The sequence below is a fragment of the Staurois parvus genome, unplaced genomic scaffold (genome assembly GCF_062004578.1).
Source record: "Staurois parvus isolate SC_StPar_1 unplaced genomic scaffold, SC_StPar_1.0 ptg000154l, whole genome shotgun sequence".
Taxonomy (NCBI): Eukaryota; Metazoa; Chordata; class Amphibia; order Anura; family Ranidae; genus Staurois; species Staurois parvus.
The window spans coordinates 22,172,047-22,187,126 of NW_028317950.1; the positions used below are offsets into that span (position 1 = coordinate 22,172,047).

Consider the following 15,080-nt stretch of genomic DNA (forward strand, 5'->3'; position numbering starts at 1 on the left):
AGCCCCCCTCAAAGAGCCCCTATACGTACCTGAACTGATCTCAGTCCAGCGCATGAGAGCAGCAGCTCTCTCCTCTTTCTCCCTTCCCACAGGGCAAATTGATAGCAGCGGGAGCCATTGGCTCCTGCTTCTGTCAATCAAATCCTATGACAAGGGAGCTGGGGGGGGGGGGGCATGGATGCAGATAGCGGGGCCCATGTGAATGCCCCCATAGAAAGCCATTTCCTATGGGGGCACCCACCAAAGAGGAGGAGCCAGGAGAGTCGGCAGGGGGCACCGAGAAGAGGAGGACCAGGGCTGCTCTGTGCGAAACCATTACTTATTATTTACAGGTGAAACTCGAAAAATTTGAATATCGTGCAAAAGTTCATTTATTTCAGTGCAGCAACTTAAAAGGTGAAACTAATATATGAGATAGACTCATTACATGCAAAGCAAGATAGTTCAAGCCGTGATTTGTCATAATTGTGATGATTATGGCTTACAGCTCATGAAAACCCCTAATCCACAATCTCAGAAAATGAGAATATTACATGCAATCAATAAAACAAGGATTGTACATAGAACAATATCGGACCTCTGAAAAGTATAAGCATGCATATGTACTCAGTACTTGGTTTGGGCCCCTTTTGCAGCAATTACTGCCTCAATGCGGCATGGCATGGAAGCTATCAACCTGTGGCACTGCTGAGGTGTTATGGAAGACCAGGATGCTTCAATAGCGGCCTTCAGCTCTTCTGCATTGTTCGGTCTCATCTTTCTCTTGGCAATGCCCCATAGATTCTCTATGGGGTTCGGGTCAGGCGAGTTTGCTGGCCAATCAAGCACAGTAATCCCATGGTCATTAAACCAGGTTTTGGTGCTTTTGGCAGTGTGGGCAGGTGCCAAGTCCTGCTGGAAAATGAAGTCAGCATCCCCATAAAGCTCGTCTGCGGAAGGAAGCATGAAGTGCTCCAAAATCTCCTGGTAGATGGCTGCGTTGACCCTGGACTTAATGAAGCACAGTGGACCAACACCAGCAGATGACATGGCTCCCCAAATCAACACAGACTGTGGAAACTTCACACTGGACTTCAAGCATCTTGCAGTGTGTGCCTCTCCATTCTTCCTCCATTCTATGGGTCCTTGGTTTCCAAATGAGATGCAAAAGTTGCTCTCATCAGAAAAGAGGACTTTGGACCACTGAGCAACAGACCTGGTCTGTTTTTCTTTAGCCCAGGTAAGACTTGACAAGAGGAATACAACATATGAAGCCCATGTCCAGGATCCGTCTGTGTGTGGTGGCTCTTGATGCACTGACTCCAGCCTCAGTCCACTCCTTGTGAAAGTCCCCAACACTTTTGAATAGCCTTTTCTTGGCAATCCTCTCCAGGCTGCGGTCATCCCTGCTGCTTGTGCACCTTTTTCTTCCACACTTTTCCCTTCCACATAACTTTCTAATAATGTGCTTTGATACAGCACTTTGGGAACATCCAACTTCTTTTGCAATTACCTTTTGAGGCTTTTCCTCCTTATGGAGGGTGCTAATGATGGTTTTCTGCACAACTGTCAGGTCAGCAGTCTTTCCCATGATTGTGATTCCTACTGAACCAGACTGAGAGACCATTTAAAGTCTCAGGAACCCTTTGCAGGTGTTATGGCTTAATTATCTGATTAGAGTGGGACACTTTGAGCCAAGAATATTGCACCTTTTCACAATATTCTAATTTTCTGAGATTGTGGATTTGGGGTTTTCATGAGCTGTAAGCCATAATCATCACAATTATGACAAATCACAGCTTGAACTATCTTGCTTTGCATGTAATGAGTCTCTCATATATTAGTTTCACCTTTTAAGTTGCATTACTGAAATAAATTAACTTTTGCACGATATATTAATTTTTTGAGTTTCACCTGTATTTACCAATCACTTTAATTGTCCCATCTCTGGCTATGTAGCGAACAGAATAGCAAATATATTAGAAGTTAAAACTATTCATATAGACATATGTATTTCACTGGTGCATTTAGAAGCTTCATTGGTGTTCTACTTTAAGGGTTGGATCTGCTTTTACTAAAGTAATTTAGAATAATTGAATTTTACTTACATTACAGCGCCAATTACTTGTGACGTGCAGAAACACATCATAAAGGTTTTCAAGTTCCTCCATGGCTTTCTCTGGGGCAGTATGCTGCGGAATCACAACCAGGTCTTGCAGGTCTGAAGAGAAGGAGAGGTAAGCCATGGTGACAATGCTAGGTTCTGCCACAGTGTGATTATAGGAAAAAGATAGGAAAAGATTCAGAGCATTTTTCAATGGAGAAGACTGTCTTTGTCAGGGTTTGGTTTTGTAATCCCAGATCGGGGCCTGGAACTTGAAGGCTTCTTTTACAAAGAGTTTTATTGTAGATTAAGCAGAGATAAACAAACATTCAGAACATAGAGTCATTGACCAACAAATATAAATTGTACTGTGTAATTAGGAGCTAATTCAAGGCATGCATTGGTAGAGGCATAAGCTTTAACTTATTACATAAGTGCCCTGGAGGAGAAAACGGGGAGAAGGGTAGGAAGGAAACGATTAACAAACCTTTGAGGGTCAATGAAAATGTAGACTCTAAGGGGGTATTTTGCTACATCCACAGGAACTTGAAGGCTTCAAAGTGTGTTGAGTGGGATGAAGCCTTCAATCCTATGTCCAGGTCTTACAGGAGATCTACAAGACTTTGGGGCTCCAGACAGGAGAGAGGTATGCTCCCATTTGAAGACAGGTGTGTGATCTTGTACTTGAGACAGTGGTGCTCTGCCCAAGAGAGAGCACTCAATGGTGGTGATCTTCTATGTCCATCAAACTGAAAAAGCTGAGGGGGTTACTTCAGTTTGTAAGACTAGGAGAAAGTCTGGGAGACTGAGAAGGCTAGGACAACTAGGCAAATCCAAGGGACTGAGGGAACCTGTAACTCTCACAGTAGTGAGAGAGCCCAGGGCATCAGATGAACCCCCTTGAGAGGCCAGGAGTGGGCCCTTACAACAGGGAGCTGTAACTAAAGGCTGAGTGAACCAGGAGAGAGTTGAGAAAGCCAGGAGAGCTGGTGAGAAGGTCTGAGGGTCCTGTGACAAGAGGAGAAGTGCTGCTGAAGAGTGAGCCCGATGGCTTGGTATGTTTCATGAATCTGTTTTGCTGTGTAAAACTGAAACATCTGCGTGGGCAGGTTTTATGGACTTTACCTTTGTTGTGTTTACTCAGGCCCCGTACACATCTCACAATCATTGCGATTCATTCCGCAATTCCAAATGGCGTGGCAATCACAGAAGCATGCCATCATCCTTCAATGACACCCCAGCCGCAATGCGATTCTGACGCACAATCCTAAATTCACCTTTGCAAACCGCGTGAAGCTTGACACCTGAAAACCAGCAGGAGCTTCTTTTTGGAAGGTAGACACACATAGGGCAGCCCATTCAAGTTTATGGTCTGCCCTATGTGACACACAGAATCACTTGAAAATTGCATGTCAAAATCTTGTAGTGGGAACACTTGTTCCGACTACACGATAATGTGAACAGGGCCTAAAAGTGGGCTGACAGACCCTACAACAAAGTTCGGACTGATTCTCACTTACAAATGATTCTACCACTAAGCAATATATTTATATTCTGCTGAATGCAGAGACCAGGGGAGGCAGAGATGAAGGGGTGCTGCAGCTACACAGAGAGGTGCAGGATTTGGCAGAGGAGTTCTATTTTCCTCTCTGATACAGACTGTTGAGACAAGGTGGGGGTGGAGACCTGCAGGAGAGGTGCAAGGGCCACACGAAATGGCCTGGAGGGCCGGATTCGGCCCGTGGGCCTTGTGTTTTGACACCTGTAGCCTAGATGGAGGGAAACAGATCCCTGCCCATTTTTTTTAGCAGGCCACATTGGATTAGGGGTAAGCAGGTGTAAATGTTGGTCCATAGGCATGAATGGAGGAAAAACTGACAGGTGGATCTGATTGGACCTTTTGTGTGAAAGGGGCATAAAAGTGTTTTGTTTTGATAAACTTTGAATTCTAGTAAGCTGTTAACTTCCTGAGCTCTATACTTGTGTCATGGAGAAGAGGAGCGGGGAGGGAATAAGAGGAGGGCTTTGTTGTTTCTTATCTATTAGAAATGAAGTAGGCAGGGCTGACACCACGTGAAATGTAAAGCTTAAATTGTCATGGCAGAAATGGAAGGTAGGCGCACTCATTTTTTCTGTACTTGCAGTGTGTTTAAAGGGATAACGGGTGTGGAAATCAACTTGTCTTGTTTTTCTTGTGCTTGCACAATTTAAGTTATGTTTAACAGCCACAACTTTTTTTTTGTTTGTTTCAGTTTTGGATACAGCAAGGAAGACTTCTATCCTCTGCTGATTCATATTGCTGTCTGTCTCACTATTTAAGAAACAGGATGTCACAAGGATAGGAAGTGACAGTGAAATTTCGCAGACCACAGACAGCAATGTGAACCAACAGAGAATCTAACTGGTTTTCATTCCTTCCACAAGTAAAAGAAATTAAAGTTCTAACTGCAGTTTGTGATCACCTGCCTAAGGCTATTGTCAAACAAGCAAACCAGAATCGCAAAAGCTGGCCATACACGGATCAAAATGATTCAGCGGGGACCGACTGTATTTCAGTCAGTGTGTGGCTGTTCCCGTTCGACAGAAGTTGATAATTTAAAGCAGAAGTAACCCACAGAAACCAAAAAAAAATCTGTACCGGGCAGTTTAAGTCATAATTTGCTAGTATGCACCGCTTACTAGCACATTATGACAGACTTACCTGAAAACGAAGGCCTCCAGTGGCACGCTGTCTCAGCTGTAGGTGCTTCCATTTTCAACTATTCTTCCCTCCGGATTCGCGGTGTGAATGGCAGAGCTATGACGATGTCACTCCCACACATGCGCACAGGAATCACTGTTCACAGCACAGGGCTTGAGAGCGAGCCCATGTGAATGCCCCCATAGGAAGCCATTTCCTATGGGGGCACCCACCAAAGAAGAGGAGCCAGGAGAGCCGGCAGGGGGCACTGAGAAAAGGAGGATTGGGGCTGCTCTGTGCAAAACCATTACATAAAGCAGGTAAGTATAACATATTTGTAATTTTTTTTTTTTTGCTGTTCCTTCAGTGAGCATGCTCCGGTGACATCACTGGCTGCTTCTTTAGTAAATATCTCCTAAATGGTGCACGGTCAGGAGATATTTAATGTACCTATAGGCAAGCCTTATTATGGGCTTACCTATAGGTAAAAATCAACCATGGGAGTGGACTCCCACTTTAAATGATTTCTGTTGAAGGGACATGTAGGAGAATTGTCCTCCATCAAAGGCTGCAGCCAATCAGCGAGTGCCGCTGTGAGAATACATTGTCCCATCACGGGGAACTTCCTCCATCCTCCTTGATTGTGTGGATGGAAGAATCTGATAATTTTTTTTTTGTTCAGTCTATTAGATGAATGAAAAAAACTAACCATACATGGCCAGCTTAAAGTGGACCTACACCTTAACTGTGAAGTTGTCCTCTCCTGCCTCCTCTCCCCTCCCTCTCTTACCACCGGACATTCTTTTTTTTTTTTCTAAAGGACTTTATTTGGACTTCTGCTCTGCCATTGATTTGATTTGTACTGACATCTGACAGTGACAGCTGTTGCTGGTTACAAGCAGCATTTACAACCAATGGCAAGAATCTGCTGATTCTTGCTGGTGACCACCCCTGGCCACACACAAACTGCAGTGAAAATGTAGCCTTAAAGTAATACTAAATGCTCGTTTTTTAATTCTTTTTTTTAAATAACACACATTATATTCGTCTGTTCTATGCAATGGTTTTACACAGAGCAATGCCGATCCTCCTCTTTTCGGGTCCCCTGCTGGTGCTTCTGGCTCCTCCCCCTGAGCAGGATGGTCTCCGCTGAACTGGCTGAATTTCGATCCATCTATGGCCAGCTTTAGAGTTCTGTTTTAACCACTTCCCGTCCGGCCCATGTACATAAACGGCCGAACGGGAGCAGTGTAGGAGCAGGTGACCATTTATAAACGTCCTCCCGCATTCCCTGCCTGTGCGCGCTCCCTGGGAACACCGATCGCTGTACAGGACCTCTGATCCCGAGGTTGGTTGGCCAATCAGTGATCACATGAATAGTAGTAAGCAAGATATCACTTCCTGACATCATTGCTTTTTATGTGTGAAATCTGTGAATGATCACAGAGGTCACATGGTACAAGGCTATTCACAGCAGCCTTGTACCATGTAACAAGCTGTGACCAATCACAGCTCTCACAGTATTTCTCAATGGCTGCAAGAATGCAGCCAGAGAGAAGGAGAAATTATTGCTTTTACAGCCTTTATGGGTGTAAAAGCAATCAGTGTAAAAAAAAAAAAATAATAGTGACACTGTACTACTTGTGGGGCTTGATGAAGAAGATTTTTAGGGTTAGGGTGACAGTATGTAAAAAAAAAACAAAAAAAAAACACATGAATAATAATTTAAAACTTTTTTTGAAAAATTATAATTTTTTGGTTATAAACAAATTTGAATTTTTTTTTTTTTACTAAAAAGATGAATACATTTTGGCCAAGATTTATGAAGAAAGATTATTTATTTGCAAACTTACATAAGAAAAAACTTTTTTTTTCAAAATGTATGGACTTTCATTTATATAGCAAAAAAATAAAAATCCCAGTGGTGAATATTGTAAATACCACCAAAATAAAGTTTTATCTGTCTCAAAAAATGCTAAGAAATTCATATGGGTACAGTGTTGCATGACCGCACAATTGTCATTCAAAGTGTGATAGCACTGAAAGCTGAAAATTGGCCTGGACAGGAAGGGGATGAAAGTGTCCGGACTGGAAGTGGTTAACTACTACACTATTCTGTATTTATAATACACATTCACCAAAAGCTTTCCCTTTTGTACCACAATTCTGCTAAAGCTGTGGAAAAACTGTACAAAAATGATGACATGTAAATGGTGCACAACAGCAACCAAACACATATTTCAGTTCACATACATTTTAAAAAACATTTGAGTATAATAAACGTTAAAAAATGAATATTGATTCCTATTAATCGGAATTTGTAGATCTAATAGCTGCTTGAAAATTGTCCTTGCACGACTTTATCAGCAGCAGTTAAAAGAGTATCAAAGGTTTAATACAGAAGGTTCTTAATATACTGTATGCCATAAAAAAATTATTGTAATGAAAAGTAAAAGTACAGGATTGGACCTGTGTTTGGTGGATACTAGGGAATGTACAGGGGCAGACTGACAACTCATGGGGCTCCCGGGCAATAGGGAATCATGGGGCCCCTGTGTCCTAGCTCACACTCAAACCACATCCAAAAAATCCTATGAAAAAGGTACCAGGGGCATCTCATGGGGCCCCCTACTGACCCCGGGCCCTTGGGCAGTGCCCAAATGGTCAGTCCACCCCGGGAATGTATATCACCTTGTTAAGCTGTGTCTGTTGGGTTATTACCAGGACAGGAAAAATAGGTAAATCTCTCAAACAGACACAGACGGCAACAAATATTTTCTATTTAGTAGCACAGGCAAGGGTTTGAACATCAGCCCAGTTCATGGAGCTGTTTCTGTTCACATTCATTTCTTCTCACTTCCTATTTTCATGACATTCTTTTACAACCTGACATACTGGGTGTCACTAGGACAGGAAGTGAGAGTAAATCTCCCCAGTGGAGACACAGATAGCAATAAGGCCTTGTTAACATGGGGAGTATGAATCCATGGCCCAAGGTGTGTTTGAGGCTGTGTACCTGCACAGATGTCACATTGGGAGCAGTGGCTGTAAAATTGACAGCAATGGGACTGTCTGCACATGGAACACCTATACATCCCTGTGCAGGTAAACACAGCCAACACATGGGGCATGGATTTATATACCCCATGTGAATGGGACCTTAAAGTGTCAATAATCCACATCAGTAAAAACTATCAGTAAATTCTGTTCCTACTCACTATGGGATTAGCTTTCTGTATTCTGCAAAAATGTGTGCAGTTGGGGATTTTGCAGAGCAGTGTTGGCAGCTACTGCACATGCTCATTTTTCAGTGAGTTTTCTACCCTGAGCATTTCCTCCCTATCACATCCAAATAGCAATGAGACTATAGAGTCACACCCAGGAGCTTATTTACCACAAGGCAAACAAGGCATTTGCCCAGGGCGGCATTTTTTCAGGGGGGGAGCAGCATATTTCAGGGGGGCAGCTGCATTTTTCAGGGGGGCAGCGCCATCTGCCAAAAGAAAGTATGGAAGAAAGGACACATGCAGCATGGGGACCAGGTGGAATCTGAGAGAGGCTGCAGGCTGCTTGATGGTGTATACAGAGCCTGACTCTTGTTCCCGGGGATGTCAGGAGCTGTGAAGGTGAGTGTCTTCTTTCTTGGCAGAGTGAGGGGGTTTGCCAGTGTGTATTGGGTGGTGGTAGTGGAAGGCCCTCTAGGATGGGGGGGGGCTGGGGTGGGGTGTTGTTGGTCAATGTCAGGCTCTTATCATGGGGTAGGGGGGTGTTTGTCAGTGTCAGGGTCTCTCCATGGGGGAGGATTTTTGTGTTGCCTAGGGCAGCACGAAACCTAAATACACCACTGGTCACACCTGTGGACATATACACAGTGGTAAATGACAACCCACTCTCTCCCTCCTCCTCCATGCCCACTGACCAGCTAAACACAATGGTGGCGGGATAATGCATCTTGATTGATGGTGGCTTCACCTCTTTTTCTAAGATACAGGATGGAAGGAAGTAACAAAGCCTGTGATTGGCAGAAATCTGTCCCACACCACGTTATTGCCAAAAAATACGAAATATTTGATTTCAAATATATATTTGTGTTCTATCTATGTATAATTCTGCTGGTGCAGTAATATTATTGAAGGTTCTGTAAGCACTGTTCAATTTTTGCTCATTGTCTTGGCAATAAAAGTTGTTTGGATTTAAAAATATATATTATTATTATACAGGATTTATATAGCGCCAACAGTTTGCTGAGTGCTTTACAATATAACGGGAGACAATACAGCAACAATACAGTTCAATATAAGAGGGATAGGAGGGCCCTGCTCCTTGGAGCTTACAATCTAGGAGGGAGGGGCTAGTGGTACAAAAGATAATAACTGTGGGGGATGGACTGGCTGGAAGAGTAGAAGATTCCAGTTATTAGCTGAGGGCAGGATAGGCTTCCCTGAAGAGATAGGTTTTCAGAGATCGCCTAAAAGTGAGCAGTGTAGGTGATAGTCTGATAAACTGGGGTAGAGAATTCCAGAGGATGGGGGAAGCTCTGAAGAAGTCCTGGAGATGAGCAAGGGAGGAGGAAACAAGGGAGCAAGAGAGCAGGAGGTCTTGCGAGCAGTGGAGAGATATATATTTGTATGACAATTACAAAACGTTTATTGACATTAATTATTTATTTTTACTCTGTATCCCAAAGAATGTTTTTTTTTATTTTGAACATGTGACCAGCAGCAGAGAACTAGAAGCTCCTGCTGTCACTGTTTTCCTGCAGACAGGCTGAGAAAGAGCTGGGTCATGTGACAGCTGTATATTTATTAGAAAAAAAGGTACTTACATGATTTTTCTTTTATTAAAATAATTTTAGTGCCATCCTCCACATACAAAAAGAGAAGGGGCAATGTAAATTAAACAGTGTGTTTAGTATCACGTTAACTTGACAGAAGTTGTCACCCTTCCCCACAAAAAGTTTTGGCATTCCACTTTACAACCTATATGTATATAAGTGTGAATATGATTCTATCTATTGATTTAGCAAAATACATCCCAGTCACTAATGTCTTTTCCAGACGTACAATGTTTCCCCATTTACTGACCTGCGTATCGCAATGTGAAGCGGACCACATATGGTTCCCGAGCAAACATGTCTGGTTTAGATGGGTCATTGTCATCGTACTGATATTTATCCCTCACAGAAATCTTGTCTGATCTAAGAAGGGAATCAGGTGATTAGGAATCTGGAGAAGGCTAGGAATGAGGAATCTGGAGAAGGTGAAGGGTGAGGAGAAGGTGAGGTATTGGGTGAAGGTTAAATCAGATAGATATAATATATTACATATTAATAATATGTATTCCTAGAGTCAACAGTTCCAAGCACATTTTCCCACACACATTTTTCATGAACTTCTAATCTCCATAGTTGAAAAAAGCCAGTTGATTACAGAGCTCAGTAGCTCAAGCTGAAATGTACACATGCAACTGAATTGCTTTCGGTTTAGAAAACCCATAGAGCTCTGGAAATTCCATGTCATGAAGACATCCAGTATTACATGTTCATTTGTAAAACACATTTTATAAATATATAAAAAAGTTATACAACAGTTTATGAATGTATACATTTAAAAAACATTTATAAAACATAAAAATACAAAACTGGCCCAAAAGCCATATAGTATCCCCTTACAGTAATCCTATCCCAAATAAGGTGTTGCAATTGCAGACCTTCTTGTGGAAATGCTGGCTGGTATACCAGGCATCTGGCTGAAATACTTTCTGAGTTATATAAAGTCAGTAATCAAGATCTGCATAGTTGTTTGGGTCAGTATCTCAAAATATTGAAGCAAGAGAGTCAGCATGACAGCTAGGCAACTGTGATTTTCAGGAGAGGTCAGCCATTGCAGCACTGTTTCTGGCTCACCAGACAATCCTAACCCCTTGACGACGATCGAACACAAATATGCGGCCTCTCGGCATCTGGGCCTTGACGCCGTGCAGCCGCATATTTGCGTGCAATTAGAAAATACATATGTGCTGAGAGCGCGTGCCCACATATGTCCGCGACTCACGGAAAGGTCCCAATCTCCCCTTTTGATCGGGATCTTTTCCGATCATGTGACCACCGTGATGGCGAATCATGGCGGTCACATGACCCTAAAACCCTGCCCCCCGGAATCTGAAACCTCTTAAAGGGCCGGGAGGCGCCGGCGCGAGGAGGTTAAAGAAAAACCTGGTCATTCAGTAGAGATTTGTAATTGGTAGCTTCCCATCGCTGCACTCAGCTGTTTACATTAAAGTGTTACTAAACCCAGGACCCTGCATTCATTAAATCTGGTCTTCCACAGTACACAGGACACGGAAATGCAATTATTTTAGTAAATATAAACTGCTAAACACCTTTTCTCATATATAGCAGTCTTGTGACTTCTATCAGTGTCCAGCTGAGCACTGGTTAATCTTGTAAGAGGAGTTTTCATTCTACTCTGACTGTCCTATGAGGCTGCATGATCCTTAACCCTCTGTCTGGACAGCGCTGATTGGCTCTGTGGAAATCACATGCACCCTCCCAAAAAAAACCCAAACAATAAAAACTCTCTGGCAATACACTACACATCAAACAGAGCATGTGCAGACTTGCCACTGCTGCTCTGCACTATGGCAGATGGATTAGGGACAGTAAAAGAAGGGGAGGATCAGAGAAGACAGAATCAGACAGCCTTTTTACTCAATGCAGAGGATTAACTCCTTAGGTTCCACAGTGAGTATAACAAGCATGCTTTAATGCGGGTGTCAGCAACCAGTAGATCATGATCTACCAGTAGATTGCAGCCAGGTGACTGGTAGATCACGGTCAGGGCTTGCTGACCCACCATTCCAGAGCATCAAACAGAGTGCAATGTAGAGGGACTACTTGTAAAATTGGAGCTGTAGTAGGGAGCAAGAGCTGCATAAGCCGATGTCTCGTCTGTAGTGCTGGCTCCTATGCCCTGTCATGGTTGGTGGATGTAGCACCTGCCAAGCATGACCCATTCAAGTGAATGGGGCCGCTCTGCAAGTGCCCTGCAACGTTGTGCAGTACAGAAAACAAGAAGTTAAACAGGCAGTGGGGTGTTGCTTTCTCACCACCTGCTTTAACCCCTTGGACCCCACAGAAGCATGCAGTTGTGGGATGCTTACAGAGTAGCCCCGTGTACTTGAATAGGTCATGAATGGCAGGCGGGAGCACCCACCAATAGCAACAAGGGGTTTCATTCCTGCTGTGACAACTGAACACCTTTAGCTGCAGCTAAAGAGGGTAGGGACTGGGGGTGGTAAAACTGTAACTCAACCACAGGGTTTTACCACCACCCAACTTTACGTATGAACAAGCCCCAAGTGTGATCCACGTGTGTTTGACAGGTGGTGAGGAGGCGATATGTTGCTTCCTCACCACCCAATATAAACCAATGATTGGCATGCAATGCACACGATTGCAACATAGTAGTACAGCAATTAGAGGTTTAAATCAGGCGTGAGGAGGCAATACTGTGCTCGGTGATCTTTGACTTCTCCCATGTTGTTCAGGTAGATCCCCACCTCTTTAAGGTGCCTATCCCCGATTTGCTGCATATACAGACTGATTTTACTGTTGTGGGTTTAGTAACACCTTAACTCACACAGAAGGCTGCCAGTATGTATATCACAGAACTTACTTATATATGAAGACATATTGTTCAGTGTAAGAATTTCGGCCCAGAGATGGACTAGCAACAGCCTGGAAAAGGTCCCGTGGCCTAGGAAAAAAAAGGAGCATATTACAGTAGAGCTATACCTAATCAATAAATCCCAGATAATCTTTACCATATTTGTTTCATGTCAAACGTTGTTGTCAATTCTTTTTTAAACTGCTGCTTCCATTGGTCCTCATGCACACTGGATGTTTTTACAGCTACTGTTTTTGGCTTTTGGCGATTAATTTCTACAGCCAGTAAACTCCCCAGCATGTTATCCCATGTGTCCATGCACACATAGACTGTAGTCAGCGTTTTGGCCAATCAGTGATCACATGCAGAGTAGTAAGCAAGATGTCACTTGTGACATCATTGCTTACTACGTGTGAAATCTGTGAATGATCACAGAGGTCACATGGTACAAGGCTATTCACAACAGCCTTGTACCATGTGACAAGTTGTGACCAATCACAGCTCACACAGTATTTCTCAATGGCTGCAAGAATGCAGCCAGAGTGGAGAAATTATTGCTTTTACAGTGTAAAAAAAAAAAAAATCTTTATCACCCCCCACAAGTAGTACAGTGTCATCATGGTGACAATGTACTGCTAGGGGGACAGTATGTAAAAAAAACAAAAATATTATAAAAAAAAAAATAAAAATGTAAAAAAAAAATGTTTAATTATAATTTTTGGGTATATTTGTTGTTGTTTTTTACTAAAAAGATAACTGAATACATTTTGGCCAAAATTTATGATGAAATATTATTTATTTGCAAAATTTTATAAGAAAAACACTTTTTTTACAAAATTTTTGGACTTTTTCATTTATATAGCAAAAAAATTAAAATCCCAGTGGTGAATAAATACCACTAAAATAAATCTTTATCAGTCTAAAAGAAATGCTAAAAATTCATATGGGTACAGCGTTGCATGACCGCGCAATTGTCATTCAAAGTGTGATAGAGCTGAAAGCTGAAAATTGGCCTGGACAGGAAGGGGGTGAAAGTGTCCGGACTTGAAGTGGTTAAGAGTTAACTTATTTGCAACAATTGTCAATTTTCCTGGCCTCACCCACCTATTCAGTCCCTCCAGCAGTTTGGACAATGCTTGGCCTTTGGGGTCATGCACTTCCTGGAGGAGACAGATGTCGCACCGCTGCACAATCTGCAAGAAAAATCACAAAAGATTTTCTAAAAATCTGCTTTGCCACAAATCTAAAATTTTATTTATAATAGATTATCCATGTAACAGAAATATATATGTATTATATGTACAGAACCAAGGTCATGTTACTTTATATATATATACAAATCCATACCTTCTGGAATGCTTATCATAAGAATCTATGTATCTATTTTCAAAGAACGCAATCTACCAAGGTTGCTATAAAACAAAGTAAATACTTTGTTTTTTACTTTAAAATCTACCTGTGTTAAAAACTGAGATACAGGTGTACCGCGGTTTACGAACGCCTCGGTTAACATAATGTTTGGTTTACGAATGAAAATCCATTGAAAATAATGGCTCGGTTTACTCATTTTTTCCGCAATACGAACGGATTAATTGGTTTGAAATGCATTTACAAATTTTTTTTGTAATCATGTCCCTGTACAGTATTTATGCCTTTAAAGTGCACTTTATAAAGAGTTTTTTTACTTTTTGTCTAACCTCCGGAACGGATTAATTGGTTTTCAATGCATTTATGAGGTTTTTTTTAATCATGTCCCTTTACATGTTATGCCTTTAAAGTGCACTTTATAAAGAGTTTTGAACAGATAAAATTATTTTTTACTTTTTTTCTGACCTCCGGAACGGATTAATTGGTTTTCAATGCATTTACGAATTGTTTTTTAATAGTGTCCCTGTACAGTACTATGCCTTCAAAGTACACTTTATAAAGAGTTTTGAAAAGATAAGACTTTTTTTACTTTTTTTCTGACCTCCAGAACGGATTAATTGGTTTTCAATGCATTTGCAAATTTTTTTTAATCATGTCCCTGTACAGTATTTATGTCTTTAAAGTGCACTTTGTAAAGACTTTTGAACAGATAAAAGACTTTTTTTTTTACTTTTTTCTGACCTCTGGAACAGATTAATTGATTTTCAATGCATTCCTATGGGAAACCATGTTTCGGTTTCCAAATTTTTTGCAATACGAAAAGTCCCGAAGAATGCATTAAATTCGTAAACCGAGGTACGCCTGTAATTTATAATGGCTATACAAGCCACTTTGCAATATATTGTTATCTAAAGTGATCTTTCCAAATCAATCTTCAGTCTGCTATGATTTTTTTTAAACTTAAAAAAAAAAAAATCTAATTTCTCTTCCATCCACCATTTTGTACAGACCTCTCAGAATTCCTGTTTCCTGCTACTGTGATTAGTTTGTTCCAAAAGTCTGCATAGAGCTTGAAGATCAATCACGTGGCTTTTGCATTGGGATTTTTCATTCTCTGTTCAAGACTTAGAGTCTCCACATACATAAAGCATTACGAAGGCTCCAACATTTCCTATTACAACACCGTGCCTCTTATGATGGTTATACTAAAGGCAGGTTCTCCCACTTAAAGTGGTTGTAAACCCTTACAAATACCCAGTGAAGTGACTGGCCACAGGTGATA

The 15,080-nt window shown here is 41.7% G+C and overlaps 1 protein-coding gene across 3 annotated transcripts in view; it reads right to left on the minus strand.

Moving 5' to 3' along the window:
- The window catches only part of LOC149463645 (deoxyribonuclease-1-like 1), a 43,761-nt gene that overhangs the window by 14,403 nt on the left and 14,278 nt on the right, over positions 1 to 15,080 (minus strand). For all 3 annotated transcript variants that reach the window (XM_089675220.1, XM_089675221.1, XM_089675222.1), the window contains exons 3-6: positions 13,535 to 13,623; positions 12,440 to 12,520; positions 9,848 to 9,960; positions 2,088 to 2,200 (exon numbers count right to left, since the gene is read on the minus strand). In XM_089675220.1, coding sequence (XP_089531346.1) covers positions 2,088 to 2,200; positions 9,848 to 9,960; positions 12,440 to 12,520; positions 13,535 to 13,623 — 396 coding nt within the window. The remainder of the gene's footprint in view (positions 1 to 2,087; positions 2,201 to 9,847; positions 9,961 to 12,439; positions 12,521 to 13,534; positions 13,624 to 15,080) is intronic.